This window comes from Hippichthys cyanospilos, chromosome 15, assembly GCF_059441005.1.
Source record: "Hippichthys cyanospilos isolate Australia breed blue-spotted pipefish chromosome 15, RoL_Hcya_1.0, whole genome shotgun sequence".
Lineage (NCBI taxonomy): Eukaryota > Metazoa > Chordata > Actinopteri > Syngnathiformes > Syngnathidae > Hippichthys > Hippichthys cyanospilos.
Genome location: NC_142383.1, coordinates 7,389,871 through 7,411,187, shown reverse-complemented (window position 1 = coordinate 7,411,187; position 21,317 = coordinate 7,389,871). Strand labels below are relative to the sequence as shown.

At 37.2% G+C, this 21,317-nt stretch overlaps 1 protein-coding gene across 3 annotated transcripts in view; it reads right to left on the bottom strand.

Annotated features, from left to right (window-relative positions):
- Positions 1-21,317, bottom strand: part of sh2d3ca (SH2 domain containing 3Ca) — a 64,455-nt gene that overhangs the window by 14,255 nt on the left and 28,883 nt on the right. For all 3 annotated transcript variants that reach the window (XM_088435803.1, XM_088435804.1, XM_088435802.1), the window contains exons 2-3: positions 4,480-4,608; positions 511-660 (exon numbers count right to left, since the gene is read on the bottom strand). In XM_088435803.1, the coding sequence (XP_088291929.1) occupies positions 511-660; positions 4,480-4,608 (279 nt within the window). The remainder of the gene's footprint in view (positions 1-510; positions 661-4,479; positions 4,609-21,317) is intronic.

Genomic DNA, 21,317 nt, shown 5'->3' with positions numbered 1-21,317 from the left:
AGATTTTGTGAATTTATCTATGCCAGTGCTTCAATTATTTTTTAACCCCAAGGAAGAAAAGACATTTTGTGCTCCCCCCACTCACTGTGGTGACTATAAATATGATCATTATCAATATATTTTATTATATGTATATCTAAAACTAAAGTATATCCTTTTTAACATTAACAAAAGAAAAAAAAACGGTTTAAATCAACTTTCACCAAACGTTAACATTTGTCTTACAGGTTACAGGTTGATTACAGGTTGTTTTTTAGGTGTCATGTTCAATGTGCATCAAGATGAAGCATACAAAACCCATGTTAGTCAGTACGTTAAACACCTTAACAATCCTGTAGGCGAGCTGCTACCGTCATTTTATATTTTAAAAATCATTTTATTTATTATCATGAATAGTATGAATGTATGGTGGTCTGTTACAGTATCTACAGCCCATTGCCTTGCAGCTGAGATGCCTGACAGCTGAGAGGCTGCCAAGATGACATTTACACTGAAGTCGAGTGTGCGTACCTTGGTGTCACTGGATTTGACCAGGACTTTACTGATCTTGAAATGCAGCACCTCGTTATCCCACTGACAGGTCAGCACATAGTCACTTGCATTGATTAGGGAGTCACGCACCAGGAAGTCTCCGTGATGCTGCACCAGAGTCTCGGACACCTGCACATGGACACAGAAAGATACTAAGACATATAGACATATATACATATATATAGACATATATACATATATATATACATATATATATATATATATATATATATATATATATATATATATATATATAAAACCCTGACAAGGTATTCAGTTTACAGCCATAGCTGCATGCCCTAAAGGTTGATAATGCTGGTCAGAAGAATAGCAATGACATAGGAGTAATCTGTTTGGTCAAAGTGCTTTGAGCCAGTTATGACATAATTGCTTTTCTAAACGTGATGTCCTCAAGTCTCTTGAAGAAAACAAAGACTGTATATTAAAAACAAAAAGGAACTTCTCTCCTGTCTCCAAACTGCATTCATTAATCCACACAGTCTCTCTAAATAAACTGAATAAAAGTGTAAAATAGGCTGCAAATCCTAAAGACAAAAATAGGCACATATGTGCTACATCGTTTGTCAAAACGTAATGTTTTTAATATCAGTTTTTGACAGTTAAATAATAGGACTCTGGTCTATCAGGATTAATTACAACGATGCCTTAGGACATTTTTGTGTTGCACAACAATGACAAAAAGCTGCCAAATTGCATCTGCTGTGCTGTTCAAGCTGGCTGAGACAAATAAGGTGCCAGCAGCGACTGCTGACAAGCTTCTTTTTTTTTTTTTAAACCAGTTGAAATCTATTGTGTTCAGCATTATTGTGGGAGAAAAACACTTTGTTTTGAATATAACTGAGGACAATCAATCCATAAAAGTTTTGTTGGGTGAAACTAAGAACAAACTAAAAAAAAAACAGTGTCCATGATTTTTTTTTTTTTTTTTAAAGAAATGAAATAGCATAAGAGTGGAACTATAAAGCAGAATCAAATACTACAGTAATGTTATGAGAAAGTCTCTGACAAACTGGACGCACCCATTCATATATGCACACACAATGACCAGCAGGGGGCAGTAAAAACATGGCTCATTCGCTAATTTGCTAGGGGTCCCCATGGCCACCCTTTGTCACTGTTGCCACCCTACTGGGCCATTTGTCAATAAGTCAAAAATTGGTTAAACTGTACTGTATATATAAAATATTCAAAACCTTATTTAAAAAAAATAAATAATGTTAAAATAACATTAAAATAAATTAATGTGGCATATAAATAATAGATGTAAACGTTTTTTAAAAGTCATCAACCATTTAATATGATTAATAAAAATGTGATGATATATATTTTTATTAGTTAAAGGTGGAAATGTCTACAATGCAACACATACAATACATCAATAACAGGCCAGGTCATTTCTCATTTTTTTTTTAAATTCCAAATTTATTTAATTGTACAATTAAAATATCCAAAACTTCATTTCAACAATAAAAATAATTCTTGTTACTTGTCATTTACAGTATTTATGAAGGATATTTAGGGAGAAAAAATGTCTACATTTCAAGCAAAATATATATTTATATTTATATTATATACAATATTTTGCACTACTTGATATTTTGCTCCCTATTATATCTCCCTCATATGTATACAGTTTCTTCCACTCAATCTACTTTGTAATATGCTCAGAATGTAAGTTTATTCATTTATTAGTGGTTCATTATTTTGGTTCATTATTCCTTATTGCTCTATTCCTATTTTTTTGTTGTTTTTTGTTTTATTGCCTACCTTATTATTTGCTCGATTATGGAATGTCGTCTGCTGGGAAGTGAACAGAATAAGAATTTCATTGCATATGACAATAAAACTCTTGAATCTTAATGTAAAAAATACTATACAGGGCTCTTAATAAAGATGCTCAGTGGATGCGATTAAAATAAAAGAGTTATGTGTTATGTGGTAGGCAGAGTGCTTCGAGTTCCCCCTAAGTTTACATTGGGACAGCCCCATTAAATATGCATAAGATGCAAAATGGAAAAAAACAAAAACACAGACAGCCTAATTGAGCATATGTATGTGTACGAGACTCAAGCCACACCTTCAACATGTGGGTGCATCTCTGCGTGCACGGTGCCGGTGTGTGTGTGTGTGTGTGTGTGTGTGTTTGTGGCCAGCTGCGAAATCCACTTGCATTTGCGAGTGGTGCATACAGCTGTCTGCTTGGCACCGCGTCCCTCTTTGTGAATACTAAAGTCAATCCCGCAGAGCAGAGAGCCACGATGAGCGTCATTAATCGGTGTCACCCAGTGTTTGCTCTGCTAAAATGCCGCTCAAGTGAGCGCTTAAATAGCAAGGCCGCTTGAAATACTCATCAACACACACATTAATCTTGTTAAATTACATCTGTCCAGGTGGTTCTCATCACCGTGAGTTTGTTTACTGAGCACAACTCTTTGTCTACAGTTTGTTATATAAGGCTAATGGATAAAGATACAAGGTTTTCATCTGGTATTGTCACATAAAAACATTAATGTTACAAGGCCTAGCCATCCATTTTCTATAGCACATAATAAGGGTCAAATGTGAGCTGACTTTGGGTGCGAGTTGAGGTACACCCTAGATTGGTTGAAGTCAATGGTAATAAGTCACAACCATGATTATGTTACTTGACCAATGACGTTTTGACAATTCTGCTGACGTATTGACTCATTGATCACTCCAAATTGGTATTGGATCAATACCCTAAACCAGTCCTTCTCAGAGTGGGGGGGTGATGCCTAGGGGGGAACGGATGACCCCAGAGAAAAGGATTTATTTTTGCCACTTGAAGTGTAATTGTGAATAAATAAGAATTGGTATCATTTTTAGGCACTTTGATGCACTTCTTTTCTGCTTGGATAAACAAACCTTTAACCTGTTTAAATGCTGTAAAAAAAAAAGTGGTAAACATTTTCCTTTTGTCAGTGTTAAAAAGGATAAAATTTGGGTATACTTGTACAACTCTTTTAGAAAATAAATATATAATAAAAATAAAGTTGAGAGACACTGCCCTAAACCCTGACTAATTGGAAATCTATTAATAGTGACTAGTGGTGCATAATTAGCAAGCAATGGTTAGTAAAAAAATAAATGTTGCCAATAAGTGAATGAAAATTATTTTCTATGTATATGTAATTATTAAGGTTCGTCTCTGTGTGCCTTGCAGTTGGCTGGCCCGTGGGCCACTTATGACTAAATATACGCTTTACTTTGGCCCCCATGTGAGAATTATGAAGTTCTGTAAAAGTTGTTGCATTTGCTTTAAAAGTTTTCCATCTAGAAATGGTTATTTTGTTTTTGCATGTACTCATTCATCATTTATCTCATATCAAAGCTGGTTGAACGTATTGATGTATTTATAAATAATTTTAATTTTATTATTTGATAAATAATTAATTTAAAAAAGTAAATAGATACAGTATATAGTTTCATTTCAATTAAATCACGTATGACTACTAAATAAAAAATGATCATTGTTCCTTATTAAAATACTGTTTTTTTTAATATATTCTACAGACACTCTATATTGTTTTTCTACCTCATCTACAATCCACCTGGAACATCTCTCTATTTAAAAATAAAATGTGGTCCCATTCTGCTCAAATGTACTGCACAGTATGGCCATCCTGGCATAGGCAAACAGAGTAGCCATCTTTTATTTATGTTGGTGCTGATAAAAGCATTGGCTGATGTATGCACTCTAAATGCTCTTATTCTGTCTTTTTTTTCCAACACCTTAAAAGGCAGCACAGCATTAGTGTGGTTGGTACGATCAGAATCTCTTGTGGAGCTTTCTGTGTGAAGTTTACATGTTGGGTTACTCAATAGAACTTTATTGAGCAGTTTTACAATCTATTGAAGACAAGCACGATAGAAAATGGGCAAATGGAATATGTTAGTGATTCGCACCTCTCTGGGTATGTGCCCATGGTACCAGCCATGGCTCCGGATGTCAGCAGGACTCAGCTTCAGCTCCTCCTCCAGCTCTTTACGCAGCTTCTCAGGAGGAGACTCCAGCAGGTATTTCTCCTTGGAGAACTAAAGAAAACAAAAAGGAGAGGGGGACAAAAAAAGAACAATTAATTGAAGTGGCATCTATTTTACACTCACAGTATATAGTCCGGATATTGCTGGGAGTCTATTAGAATCATATTATTATACAGTATGAGAATTTTGGACAAATGTGGACATGTCATTTGTCAATGACATAGGTAAAAAAAAATGTGATTAAAACAAGTATGGAACATTTTTGTAAGGATACTAAATTGTATTGTCATTTTAACAAATTAAGTAATCATAATTGATTAATCAAACTAATAAAAATCCAATTTTAGGTGTGGGTTTTGTGCTCCGAATGAAAAATATACCCAATCATCCATCTTATTAATTGCTTATCCTCACAAGGGTTGCAGGCGTGATGGAGCCCATCCCAGCTGCATTGGGCAGTAGGCGGGGTACACTCTGAACTGGTCACAAGAAAATTGCAAGAAGAAATTTATATGCTCACTCTATATGGTTTCTAAAACAAACAAACAAAAACATCTAAATGCATTTTTGGTTTGCTGGTTGTATTAAAGCAAGATTATCATAGCTGGGGGAAGATATTTGTCGAGACTACATGCATGAAGTTATAATTGCCACCAGGGGGCAGAGATGTGACATGACCGCCTAGATACAGGTTCTTTGCTCCCCCCATCTCCCTTTCAATGAATCACAATTTTCCAGAATCAATACAGACAAAAAGTCCAAAAATAGTGACAGAGGACACGCATTGAATAGGAGACACCGGGAGCAAGGAATCACTATCAACAAGCCCACATGACATTTCTGCCCCCTGCTGGCAACAATTGCTGCGCTCATGTTGCCTCAATAAACATTTTTCTCCTGTTATTATAAGCTTGCTTTAATACATTCAATAGAAGCAACAGCACATGGATGCAGTTTGTCTTGATTAACCATGCCTAGTACATTCATACTCATGAGAACAAGCTCAGATGTACAGTTTGGACAACTTAAGTTTATATTAATTCCAAAGACATGAAATCATTCATGGCGATAACATTAACTACAGAACTTTTTAATTTTATTTAAAAAAAAAAAATAGTACGTGAGTGACATCTAAGGCTCAAATTAAATATAGAAGACGATACAAATAAAAATATAAAGGCAATGAAACATATAACAACGCAACATAAATATGCAAGATGCATTCTTGCATCACATCTACATCATCAACACAAATGTGCACACAACAATGCAATTGACCCCAACCTGATTGCCAAGGGGAATAAATCATAATAAGTAAGCCTTTATTGTTCAGATCTAATGCAGAGTCCTTCAGCAGATTTACAATGACTCAAAACACACACACACACACACACACACACACACACACACACACACACACACGCACGCACACACTCAGACACAAACAAGAGGATCATGTTTCAGATTTCAAAGCTATCTACTCGCCGCTTGCTTGCACAAATAAGCGACACTCTGGGGAAATTTGCAGTTGTAATACATGAAAATAAATTCCGGCAAACATTTTCAGGCTTATTTACCTTCAAAGACTCTCGAGCAGCGAAAGAAATCATAATAACGAAATAAGTCAAGCTGCTTTTGAGACATTTTCCGCTCAGTTACTTGAGTCCAAATTGAAAATATGTGCAAAGCATTGCAATAGACTGCACAACATGAAACACAGTGCACTTTGTAGGTGGTGTTTTTATGTGTAAATGGGGATAAATAGGGAAGAATTATTCCATTGGTGACATCAACCACTTCCTGTACGTTTTGACAATTACCGGTACTTTAAAAATAAAATGGTCAGCAAAATGGGTTTTGCCACATGGCGAAGAGATGCAACCCAGACAAGCTTTCAAGAGAAAGCCCCATAGTGACCTTTGATTATGTTACGACTGAATTAGCTCATCTCAATGACGACAATGAGGGGGGACAAAAAAATATACGCCAGGGATGGGCAAATTTAACTGTGGCAACGGGCGATCTTCAATCCAGATGATTAGACAGAATAGACTAGTGCCTTTATATATCATAGCCATTTTTGCAAAAAGTAAAATACATACTGTATACAGTAAGCCTTTGATAGATGTTGAATTGGAAAAAGTGAAACAAATGAGCAATTATACAGTAAGTAGAAAATTAGCTCTGACAGTCATATTGTTACAGTCATATTGTTAGGATCATGTGGATGCCATAATTTATTAGCAGTTAACTTTGTGAAATGCTTGAAACTGAACTTTGCATTTTTTTAATTCTGATGACTCACACACAAGAATACATTGAAAAAAATGCATGTAACTGGTGTAGAAAAAAAAATAGCGATCCATTTTATTGTACATGTGATACCAATGAAACTGGACACCATGATTGGCATGCAGCAAAAAAAAAAAAAAAAAAAGTTAAAATAATCGTAGCAATGTATTTTACAGGTGCCTCGTGCAAACCAAAGGTAACATGAAATAGATTTTTGTGACATTCACAAGCTGAGCTGTGATTGGTCAAAACTTGAGCCTTGAGGAACTGTCATGTAATTTTCAGTCAACAGCAAGCGGCAAATGAGATGGATGAAAATGGGTGTATTTTGCAGAATGAATCAAACTCCACAAGTACAATATTAATCCAAATACTGTGTTTAAAATAGTGGGGCTTCATAGACCGTACTATTGTAAAGACAGTTTTTGGGTTGACTTCCGCTTTAAGAACCCAGAACTAACGGCAAAAGAAATATACAGTAGTTAGTTTTGCGTCTACTGTATCTTTCATCCTGTGACACCAACTCTCCATCGTCAGAAAGTTTTTGACCGTGTGTGTCTGTGACGGTGATACGAGATGACTACAAGAGGCAAGCGATCGATGGCCTCCTCCCCAGGTCAGTGCAAAATGAAATTATTAACTTCCTCATGTCTTCACCCCCTTCAAGCCCTCCTCCCCTGCTCTCCTCTAGTCCTCATGGGCACATGGAGGAATATCGCCTCAGAGGCTCACTCTTCCCAGATTAGATTTGAGGTGTGTGTGCGGAGGCCAAAAAGACAGCGACGGGGTCAAGTGTGCGCTTATTGCTTCTGCTCGTCTCCGTAGAAACTCATAGGAGGCCCAAACGAATCCACAACAATAGATCTGTTGTGTGTGTGTGTGTGTGTCTATATGTGAGCAGTTATGGGGTAAATTGAAAATTGAGTGAAGCTCTACTTTAGATACGCTTCATGGATTTGTCAGGGACACAGACAAATTGACAATAAAAAAGTCTAGATAAAACAGTGAGAAAAAGTGATATGACAAGTTTAGAAGACACAAGAGACATCTACTTTAATATCTTATATAACGTACAATAGCTATAAGAGATGCAATATCGCTGATATTGCTTTTTGCATCAACAAAAATAAAGAAAGGTTGTGCACACAGAGAGATGCGGTAGAATATTGTTGTAATGTAGCTACTTGGTAACCAACGAGCCAAAAGAGACACTCATTCAAGCCCAATTTATTTGATGCCTAAACAAGCTGCTGTTTAACAAGCTGAGAGCTTCGTTGCGATTTTCCACATTAGGCTAAATTGGAGCCAATCATTGAGCACGTATAGACAAACACACACACATTTTTGTCATGGAACCTAACGTGCATGTATTTAGAATGTGAATGGACGCCAGAGGAGCTAGGGAAAACCCAGGGAAAAAAGCAGAAAATTCCTCAGAGGGGCCGCAGATTAGAACTGTAAGGAAAAAAAAAAAAAACACTACTTATGTAAATTGTGGGTGCAGATGACTAAACTGTGAGTGTAGATTTGTAAGCGGTGAGTGTGAAATTGTAAACTATGGGGACAAATAAAGATTAGATTACAGATTATTTAACTGTGGGTACATATGACTAAACTGTTGGAACAGATTAGTAAATTGAGGGTACAGATTACTAAAATGTGGGTACAGAAATGTAAACTGTTGGAACAGATTAATCAATTTTGGGAGTAGATTACTCAACTGTGTGTGGGAGCTGATTAGTAAATTGTGGGTACAGATTAGCAAAATGTGGGAACAGATTACTAAAATGTGAGTGAACACGACTAAAATATGAATACGGATGACTAAACTGGGTACAGATTAGCAAATAAAATATTTTTCTCATCCCCTGGCACAAGACGGTCTCTGTATAGCCCAGTTGACTACTATGTTCCAAAAACATATCTTCGAGTTGCATTGATCGCAATCAAGCAAACTGTGAAAGTGAACAGAGCGTGAATTTAAGTCAGTTAAACAAGAGACCGTCATCCTGTATCCAGTCTGTAATGCTAAATAGGACCGCTCTGCTGAATTCCATTGGGAGAAGCATCAAATTGCGACCAAGCCAACCTATGGTAGACACGCTTATATGAACCTTGAGACAAAACCAAGCAGCATGCAACAGAAACTGCAGACTGTATGGCAAGGCAGACAGACGGAACAACAGAACCTCATTAAATGTAGACAGAGAGGCTAACTAAGGATGGGGGAAGACGGCTAGCCCATTAGCAGGAGTGAGAGTTAAGGCAATTTAACAGCTGATGCAGGACTTTGCTTTCCCAGAGGGCGCAAGCACAGAGTGTGTATATGTGTGTGTGTATGAGTGACTATTGATGGATGGGGCTCAATATTGTGTTGAGAGCCCAGACAGGCAGTAAGAGCAGGTCATCTAAGATAAGCACTGTTATCACAGTGGCAGGCGCATACAGTACGTACTCGCTATACTGTGAAAGGGGAAGGTGAGTGTGGAAAAACATGACGGCGATGACAGCGAAAAGCGCGGTGGGATGTGACACTTCCTTTATGTCTCCACATTTTCAACGCACACACAGAGATAACCGTTACGTTTATGCAAAAAAAAAAGTGCACTTTCAATTAGTAAAGGGATACTAAACTTTAGCCATCAGAAGTAAAATTCATATTTTCTGGCTAATCTGTTGGGTCATGTGACATTCAGAGCCATGTTAGAGGACATTTGATGTAATTTTCAGTCAAAGCGTTACTCCTACACGTATTTTCAAGGCAGTACTTTTCCCAGTCAAGCAATCAATTTTTATGGGTCTGATAACACCAGTGCATCGATGCATGCGTCGAGCTCATATGGCGAAACCCATGTGGATATGTGCATCACTTCAAGAAGAAGAAGAAGAAGAAGAAAAAAAAAAAACGATACACCTGCCTGTAACTAAGGTTCCAAACATTACAAGAAAGCGCACCTGTCAGCGAATGTGTCTGCTTATCAAATCACAATTCTTCCAATTCTTCCCTTCACGTATAGAACGTAGGGAAAACCGGAGACATTTACTGTTTGTTTTCAAGAACCTAGCTACGTGTAGACTAATCCTAAATGAACGGTTGTTTAACTTTGAATAAATATTAACCAAAAAAAAAAAAAACCAAAACAAACACACATTTAAAACAAGGAAATCATCTTTCAGTCATAGCAGATTCGCTTAGCATTTCCACAAAGTCTGCATTTTTCATCATGTATTTACACAAATGAACAAAGTAGAGACCCAAAAAAAGAGGGAGTGTGTGCAAAACAGACTGGAGGGCACCTTTTCTGTTTTCAGCCCCTGGGGCTTGCTGCTGACCCTGTTGTCATGGTAACGCCTAAAACAGTAGTATTGGCTGTGGGGGTGGAAAACAGGGAAAGCTTTAGGAGTGGAAGGGGAATCCCACCAAAAATGCAGAGTTGTGAGTAGCTGTCCTGTGCTTAGTAACTCTACCCCCCCCTCCTTTTTTGGGTGGGTGGGTGGGTGGGGGGGGGGGGGGGGGGGGGGGGTACAGGCTAGGATTATGGCATTAAGGCCATGCAATGCTCCTGTCCCCACTAAGGGGGGCTGACTGAATTTGCACGCATGTACGTGTTCAGTATCAATGCTCTCGAGACTCTTCTAATCCTTTTGTGCCCTCCAGCCTAACTTCTACCGATACGTTCTGACTGGTTCACACGGGTATAATGGTTTTTAAGTCACATGAGTACTGTAATGATGACGGAATATGCAGTAATGTCACAGACTCATTGACCCTGGAATGCTTGCAAAGCCAGCTTTGGACTTTGGGATGTTGTTAGGATAGTTTCAACACGATCTTTTTTGAGGCAAACAATGATGTATGATTTTAAAAAACAAATATCTTTGGATGGCAACAACAAAGCGGTCGGTTAAAAAATAAACCGACATTTAATGAGGAATTTCCTACTCCCCAAATTGTGTCTGTCAAAAACTTGAGCAACAAACAAAAGCAAGAGATGGTCTTGTGCACTGTGAGCAAAATAGGCATTAGCTAACAACTTTAGCATCTGCTACGTAGCACTTGTTTTCTTTGGTGTGGATGTTAAGGGTTGTTTGTTTTTGCAAGGTCTCTATAACATAAACATAACTAAAGGCCTCTTCAACATCTGTTAGCCAGGAGGCAGTGTTGCTCTCCCAAGTGAAGGTGACTAAATCGTATCTTGTTTTGAGGAATTGTAAGATGGAAAACAAGCCTTATCAGACCTTCTATTGTGTGTTCGTTTAACAGAAGTTGGGAAACAAAATATGACCCTTATTCATTTCCTTTGAGCTAGTTTTTATGTTTGCCTTTACTTGAAAGACGGTCTTCTACTAGTGAAGGCTTCTTCACAGAAGTTCATGGGGGCGGATTAAAAAGCTTAATGGGCCACATATGGCCCCGGGCCATAGTTTGCACATGCTCGCTCTCGCCTCTAACTACAGGTATGTGGTGCATTCATATGTAGTCGGTCTTAAAAAAATAGACCCCCAACCTTACATGAAAATTGCGATCATGTTTGTTCCACCTGAAAATCATGAAAATTGTGAATATGTTGCGGATCCCCCCCCCCCCCCCCCCCAAAAAAAAAAAAAAAAAAAAAGTGAAAATCAGATATGCATTTAACGGTATTATTTTGAAACAAATCTTTTCTCATAGAGATGGATATGTGGTTACCAAGCCTGAGTTCTGACGGTCAGAGTTCATTTCTTGAATCTGGCCCTCATGTGTGAGCTTTGCATGCTCACTCAGCGCTTTTTACCAAATACTGTGGCTTTCTGGCACAACCCCAAATCAAGCATGTTAGGGTAACTGAAGACTCGTTAATGTCCATAGGTGTGAAAGATAGATGTGAATGGTTGTTTGTCTTGGCTGTTTGCCCTGTGATTCGCTAGCAACCAATTCTAAAGTCAGTTGGGAAAGACCAAAGTCCACCTGCGACCCAGATAAGGACATTGTTAAAGAAGGCGAAGCAAAACAAATACAGTGAACCCCCGTGTTACAACGTCCCTGATTTATGTTATTTTCATGTTGCGACATGGAATACAGAATTTTTTCATCCCCTCTTTATGACATTTTCCCACTTATGCGACCAAAACAACTGTCATGACCTTAGGGGCTTAGCTGTATTTGTGTTGTTTCATCTCCATCTGCAGGCGTTTTTAGGTAATTACACTTATATTCATTTGCCGTCCCTGCTACTTGTCACTACAATTCTGGTCTGCTATTTGTCGACGTGTCCTCACGTAGATGGTGGTCTGCTATTGGTCAGCCTCACTTGTTTCAAAATGACAGAACGCTAAAGCTTTGTTCCATTATTAGTGGTTACAAAACCGTATTTATAGTGCATTTTACTGCTTAATTCAAAGTTGAAAGAGTTAGCCATGGGTCCCAAGATTGCTAGTGACATTAAAGAGAGAAGTAAAAGGATGATTTACATGGAAACGATGCTGAAGATAATCCTTATTAGGGACTATGGGCCTAACGAACAGCACTCAAGGTAAATAAATCCTTTCTATATTTTTTATTTATTATGTTTTCTGATTGTATACATGTATATTATATATATATACATATATATATATATATATATATATATATATATATATATATATATATATATATATATATGTAGCACTTACTATACTATTTTGTTACCAATTTTTAATATGTATGTACAATTTTGATAATTTTACCTGGGGTTCTAAACGCATTAGCTATTTAACATAGGTTTGGATTGCCCGTTATACGACGAATTTGCCTTACGACCCCAATCGCAGAACGGATTAATGTCCTAACACGGGGCGCACTGTATTGCCAGGTCTCATTAATAAGACCTTATTTTCCATAACTTTGTGATGTAAACTTTATGAGTCAATGACACATGAGCTGATAAATTTCGGCACTTATCCTTTTTCTTGGTCAAGGAAACAAAAGAGCAGCAGAAAATGACAAAATGTGACCAGGTAAAATGACCGCAGCTGAGTTGGAAAAGGCAAGACCTCAAGTCTAATAATAACTGTGACCTTCTACTGTTCTTGTGTTAAGAATGAGCACAAAAACACACAATTGCACACATGGCCAAGCGTTAATGTCTTGGGGCAGCTCAGCAGGTAGATGCTGATATGTACTTCTGCACAAAGTCCACACAACCTGCAGCATTGTTGTTGAGCCGTCAGTCAGTGTAATGTGTGCAAACAGACCTCCAGGACTGAGTGACAGCTGGGGGAAAAGATGTGACATACAGCAAGACTCCCGCTGAGGCAGCAGGAGACGCAGTCCCATTCTGTACTGCATAATCTGCTTTGATTCTCCTATCTCCCTGATGACCTACAACAAGTGAGGCCTATCGTAGAATTCTGCACAACAAAAACGCTTTTATTGAAAAAAATCTATGCATTTTTTCATCCCATCTACCTATTTTATACAGTTGAGTTTGAGCTGCAGCTGATCACACTTGAGCAGGTTGGGAAAATACACTAATCCCACTCACATACACATCCATGGTCACTTTAAACTTTAGATAAACCTAACCAGTGGTGTCCACGGCCACTAGGGGTGTCCCTACACAACTTTTTCACTTTTGATATGATTCCTACATTGCAGTATAAATGACTGCCCAATACCTATATTGATCTGATGCAGGAAGAGCTGCGCCACTGAGGAGGTGGCCACAATTACTTGAATAACTCAATCAAAGTGGCTTCTCTCTTCCCTTTAAATGTGACAGGATAGTCATGCCCTGTGAACATGGTCTCCACATGGTGGAGCATACACCTGCACCATGGAGTGGAAACTTTACCATGCAAATAGCAGGGGTCCACTGTGCATTTGATGTTCACCAAATCTGTCTGCTTGCATCATCAAATTCATTAAAATCACATTAGGAAAGGTGTCTATCCTCCGCCAGCCCTTAGATATGGTCCGAACATGTCTAAGTTTAGATCGACTTTCTGCCATCAAATTGTCACTACGCCAAGTGCATCTCCAAGGGCACTCCAAGGGCATTACAGTATATGCTGCACCCAGCATGCCCAGCTTGGTGTAGACCAGTCAACCGAATTAGCAAAACCACAGTGAGTTAGCATTTTGCTCTTACAAAAATAAATTCTGCACAGCAGCTGTGTCCCTCTGATTTTGAGCAGGGTTGTAATTCAAGTCCTCACTGGTTCAATTATCTGGGTTTCTATTGATCAATCTTTCGTTAGTGTGCTCTTAGTGAATGACACTATGTAATCAATAAAGATTTTCAACTGGAAAATTGAATTTAAAAGGTATGCTTGTGTGATTTAAGTGCTCTCTAACATGACCAGATGCAAGAGAGTGCATACAGGCACATGGGAAGATTTAGACACGAAGTGAAAATTACCAGTTATACTGAAAACGACTATTTATCCATACAGCCATGACTAATATTTACATTAATTTTCCAACCATAAAAACCAACCACAGATACTGACTTCTGAACATTTTTTTAAACACGTTGGGTTTTCAATTCAGTTGTATATGTTATACAGTATATCATAATGAAATCAGGGCCGCTACTGAATCTTTAAAAAATTGATGAAAATATCAATTACTTCATTTAAGGATTGCCCCCCGCACACACTTTTTTCAAATAGTCAACTAAGTTTGAACGTGAGATTTTTTTTGTATAATTTACTATGACTAAATATGAGTTAAGTGGATAAAACTTCATACTACGTATTATCTCCTATACATTTTTAGACAAACAAAATTTGTATACCTATGTATACCAGTTTGCAATTGCGATTAGCATAAACACGCTATCGATTACATCTATGGTCAACATCCCTTAACTACTCTTTGATGTTATATACTGTATATTACAGATACATCAAACATTTTTTTCCTTAAGTACTGCTGCGGTATTTCTTTTCCATTTTGTAATGATTTAGGAATGATTAATATTATTCTGGCAGAGCTTCAAGGCAGATGTTTTGAGTTGGACTATTTTCATGTTCGACTGACCCGACTTGGTCAACTATCCCCCTGGACCCTGGATGATTCCTTAATATATATATATATATATATATATATATATATATATATACATACACATCACAAGATCCTGGCAGTTGAACTGAGGGTATGTTTATAATCTACCATAAATCTAACAGCTTTCTTTGCCAATGGGTATTCATAATTCCAGTTTCTCAGTGAGTCATCCTCTTTTATGCATATGTCCATGAGATCTAACAAAGCTTTTTCATCAATGTCCTCACAGCTCTGATCTAACCAGCAACCCATCAGTGCTTTCATGACAATACGATTTTATGTGAGACAGGAGTGTGTCCATGCATGACATCATGCGCAGAGATATATGATGTCATCAGCTGCCCGAAGGCCTTACCATCCTCCGTACCGAGTGTGAGTGTATACTTTTATGTATGAATCCCCGAGACTGACCTTGCCGCCAATCGGATCCATAACGCACACGCACAGAAGCACATACAGTAAGTGATGGAGGGAAGCATGCAACACACATTCCATGCATGATGACTTCAGTAGTCATCGCACACCATGAAGAGAATGCCATACAAATTGCTGATTAGTGTTAACACACTCTTAATTAGATGTTTCTGCGGATAAAATCAGATAAAATGCATAACCCTAATTCCAATTTAAATGAATTTGACATGTCGACTAATGACAACATTCTAGCTGTGGCCACATACAAACTGATGTTGCTGTAAAATCAATCAGAGTAATCGCACAGTTCAGTTATATTTAACTTTTTTGCAGACTTTTTTTATATATATTTAAGCGTTATCAGTGTGTTTTAAGTAAGTTGTTTGTTAACATACGGTAAATTTCAGACTATAAGGTGCACTGGTATATGAGCTGCTGCAGCAAAAATTGAGGAATAAAAAATATTTGTCACAGAAGGGTGATGTATGGAAGTTTTTTTTTTTATTTTAATCTTATTTTAACTGACTGCAACAGAATGAACATGCCTGCATGTATAGCACCAAAATATTTGTAACATAAAACCAACAGAAAACTGCAGTGAAAATAGAAAAATCACACTCAAAATCAATACTTTGATAATATATGTATACACACACACACACACACACACACACACACTGTCTAGCTATTAAATTTACACAACAATTTTTACAAGATCTTACTCAATTTACACATATTTTGATACTTTGATCTCCATAGAGCTTAATTAATTAAATTAAAAATATATTTACATCATGCACTGATTTTGTTTAAAAAAAAAAAAAAATCCATATCGGTCTGGCCTCATGGTGGCACTTGGATGGATGGATGGATGGATGGATGGATGGATGGATGGATGGATGGATGGATGGATGGATGGATGGATGGATGGATGGATGGATGGAAGAAAATGAGCCCAGACTTCAAGCCGAATCTCCCAAGCCGAAATTTGCAAAAAATAAGAGTAAATGAATGAGAACCAATTGTGAGCTAACCAAGTCAGTGTGTCAATACCATTTGTTCAGTTAATTCCATTAGGGAGATTCACACTTACAAAAACGCTACGTACCATTGCTATCATACAAGAAATGCCACACCTTCAGATAATGTTGCTACGGTAACACCAAACACCCCAGCTGGTGCCTTGCCCTAAGGAAGTAATACATGTAATATACGTGCGTGTGTGAGGAAGAGAGGTTAATGTGTCCCATGTGTGCACTGCTCTGTCATGTGCAATGGTGTGAACTGGTGAGGAAATACAGCAGGTTAAGAGGATCATTATGGTATCTTATTTCGCGTACAACTGTATTTTCTTCGAAGTCTGGCGTTGCTCGCTCAGCAGTTTGGAGCGGTTCAAGCAACACAACACAACACCAGATGTTAGCCCAATGGGGATTTATTCCAAAAATGTTTAATTATACTTCGTATGTTTTCAAATGGTGGCCAACAGGAAAAAAAATGCACATCTGTTTGTTCATATAGGCTTGTCATAAATCACACCTCAAATTGTAAATTAAGGATTGTTTATAACATAGCGCCTTGAGATACAAGTGAACGAATTTATGTGAGAAACAAGCCACTGTTCATGTGCTTTTGTAAGCAGAAATTTAGCTTTTACGGAAACTAGAGGAAAAGGAAGACAAGGACTGAAGATCCGACCCACAGAGACTTAGAAGAATGATTTTGCTATATACTGTAGGCTGCGGTTATTAGCCTAGCGTTCTTGTTTGAAATTCGATGCTGTGCCGTGCTGTAAGCTACACATGATGAGGTTTCCATTATTCTGATAGCACCGTCAGAATAGAGAAATCATAGTGCAGTCATCCTCATTGCGTGTATGAGGCCCATCTAGCTTTAATGGCGGCTTGAGGGGAAACGTTGAACTTCATGAAATATAACTAAAAAATAAACAATAACTAAAGTATAGCTCAAATACGTGTAGCTTTTAGCGTCACATGGTTTTGAAATGGACTCATGCTAAACTAATGCTAATACAAAGCTAATTTCTCTTCATTGCAATGAGAAAAGAGGATTTGAAAGTTACGAACATAATCAAGGTACAAAACAAGCTTGTACGTCAATGGTCCATGGTACTAGACTAAAACATAACATGTCCACATGTCCTCAAATTGTGGTCCAAAAGCCAGTTAATGGTAGTTAGAGCAAAGCAAAATGTAAACATCAGCAGAGGTCATGTCTTAAATCAATGCAATGAATAGCCGCTATGGAAAGAACCCAAACATGGTTCTTTTATGGTTTACTGTAAAACCTAAAACAGTGACCAAAAAAAAACAAAACAAACAAAAAAAAAAAAAACACATCAGCACAGTCACATACAAATGTGAATGGAGACATGAAATGACAGCTTACAGATATTTCTCACAAAGAAATATAGCTACTACAGGATTACAGTGGCTACCAACCAGTTCAGGGTGTCCCGGCCTCCTGCCTGAAGCTAGCTGGGATAGGCACCAGCAAGCCTGTGACCCTTGTGAGGATAAGCTGCTCTAGAAAATGGATGGATGAACAGATGGATGGATGGATGGATGGATGGATTGAAGTGGTTCATTCTTGCCTTATCCTAATTCGTTTCACCTATTTCTTTGTATAAGTTTAAATATGTAATAAAAACATGAATAAATGTAAATGAAGAAAAAACACAATAGTATCTAAGGAGAAAAGGGATGCTTTCCTCTTTCCACTTCTTATGCCAATTAACCTACACATTTACACAAACATCTTGATAAATAAAAACATCCACTCAAATAAATACTTGGTGCTCTCTGCAGTTAAGTAAACCATTTGAGAAAATGCAATGGTTTAATTGTATGGATCCATTTGCTATCAAGGCAATTGGAGGGGAGTTTCCAATACATCAATGCACATTACAACAGAGCACTCATCTGATTTTATGAATCAATCTTTGGAATAGATTTTGCAGCAATGAGTTTGTGAAGACATCGACAAAGTGTGACCAGCACAAATGAAGTGATGGTGCCTGCTTCTGGAGCAATTCCAGCATTTTTGATCCTCTTACGCTTCACTCCTACGGTATCTCACTGTAATAAACAGAACGCAAGCAGTAATTTACAGTTATTAAAAGTAAAGATGCAAAAATTCATCAATGAATTGACACCTAATCTATTGACTAATTCATTGTTATATGTTTTTATAATTGATTAATCATTTTACTATCAAATACAGTTTCTAACCTTATTTGATTTTAAATTATTTAAAATCCTTGGGATATATATTAGAATTATTTTTTATTTTTTACTTCCGTAGTCCTCCATCAAAGCGAATTATCTTTTTGTTGAATCAAAATCATCTGCAATGTGCTCTTTTTAATGAAGGGATAGAAATGCAACATGCAGTCAGCTATTAGTCATAATAGTGCAAATGGTGCTTTCTTGCGCATAATCTTGGCAGACACTTCTTTTGTACTTCTTTTTTACTTTCCAAGTATTTCTACTTGTGAATGTTTTGTTGTTGTTTTTTTACATAGTTAGTGTTTTTTCTTTAATCATGTCAATCTAAATTTGAATCTCTAACTGTATGCTTTCTGTGTGCCGATTAGATCTGTTTTTAAGCTAAACATGAGTTGTTAACTAAACTTAAGAACACGCCACATTGGAGCAGGTCTGCGCCGGACAGGATAAACAATGTTTTAATTCAGTATTATTTTCTAATTATTCGGTGGTTGCACAGAAGCCAACACAGTTAGTTAGGTGACAGCAAGTACTTGGCATAAAACCCTATTACAACAGAAGGTAAATGGAAACAACTGCATCTGTTAGTCTGTTAAAAAAAAAAAAATGACTGAAGCCACTTTTTGTTGTGTATCAATTTCCTGATTTACCACAACAACAAAAAGTAAAAAGTTTTTTCCCCCCAGACATTTTTAGATAGGATTTGAAAAAAACAACAACAACAATTACATACAAATAATTAAATATCTTAACCCCCATTTTGTATTTTCTTGACAACACGTTTCTTACTCCATTTGAAAACAGCTTTGTTACTTTTGTACAACAATAGTGAATGATGACAACATAAAACAATGTACATACAGAAAGGTATAGTCAATTGCATTTGAGTTCTTGGCATTGATAATTGGGATCTCGGGGAATTGTAAAACAGAGGAAAACAGACAAGAACAAAATGAAGAAACGTGAACCGGAAAGCATTATTATGGATGATGATGCAACATATTTGGAGAAAAAAAACATACTCACTGGCCTTTTTAGAAAGTGATTTGATCTCGTCAACTCCTAAAGATGATTCATACCCACCATCATTAACTAAATTAGCATTTTATATTAGTCAGTTTACAATCCTATTGGAACACATCTTTTCTGAGGTTGAGCCGAGCATGATTAGAATGACTTTATATTGTTAATATAAGGAAAGGAGTTTAAGATTTTTACATTTTTGCCAGGTGGTGTGCCTTGAGATTTGTCCAAAGAAAAAAAATGTGCATTAAATGAAATCAAATTAAATTACATTAGCACTTTTAGGACAGGTGTTTGTCCTTTTGCCAATTCTGATAGTAATAGCTGATAGCTGATGTATCTCGGCTGCTGTCTTTCATTGCACATTTTGCCCGGCTTTCATATATAGAGTATACAGTATACGGTATATTTATCATCTTGTCATCGTGTTTTTCCTGTGCCTGCTTTGCCTCCTTGCGGTGTAACATGTCACTTTACAAAGGCACAGCCAGAAACTATAGAGATAAATACATGTAAGGAAGTCACTTGTCTCATTTTATCTACTTTAAGCAGCAGCGGCAATTTATCACACCTACTTCCCGGCTTGGTTTTTCATCTTTCGCACCTTCTATCGAGACACCCTTCTGCTCCAACTGTCTATCATTTTTCAGGTTACCTTCTTGCTGACAGATCATTTCACTTCCCAGTTCCCGGCCTCCATCTTGCGTTAACCGGCCTTCTTACTACATATTATATCATATGCTCAATCACATAGCGATGCACTTTGCCACTGAGTGTTTGTGTGTTTGCATTTGCACGTTTGCATAAAGGAGGCATCATCTGAGTCCATCAGCAAGAAAGAGGACATGATGCAGCTGCAATAAAATACTCATTTAATAGCAGCCAGGATTGTTCATGTACTAAACTGCAGATGACACCAGACACCTATTAGAGATAAGGTGTTTGTTGATTAGAGCTTCTTAATTTGTACAAATGCATTTACAGATAAATATCAAAGGAATACATTTCTTAATATTTTTCCACAAATAAACAAATACACTTAATTACAAACACGTAATATGGTAAAGCCGCTGTCACTCCCTTTAAAGTAGCTTTTTTTTTTGGCGAGCGCAGAATAAGTGCAGGATAAGTAAGAATTTCTTAGATACACATCAATGACAGAAAAATACATTGGAGTGTGTTTAGGGCAGTGCTTCTCAATTATGTTTTGCCAAGCCCCCCCCCCCCCCCCCAATGCACTGAATATAAATAAGATTATCAACAAAAATTGTATTATACCTCAAACTTTATCCTTTTAACATTGACAAAAGAAAAGATAAAAAAACAATATAAATACATTTTAAACAACTGTTAAGCTTTTATACGGGTTACAGCTTAGTCTAAAACGGAAAAAAAATAACCAAGTGCATCAAAGCCCCTGAAACAAAAAAAAATTATGAAAACTCTTATTTAAATGCAAATGCACTTCACATAACAAAAACATGCCCCGCCCCCCCTCCCCCACCCACTATTTGAGAAACACTGGTTTAAAGTGATGAGTTAACATTATCACGTGGTAAAAAGCTCAAATCTGACCCAAATCTCAAACAACAATGACATTAACAATGCAAAAATTTAACAGTGCAAAAACATAATGATGCCAATTTTTTGCTGTTGAGCGTTTATTTGTTTTTAGGGTTCAAAATGGGTTTCCACAAAAACCATAGGGTGGGGGAGGGCAATATTTCTTTTGAGTGGACTGGATAGACATC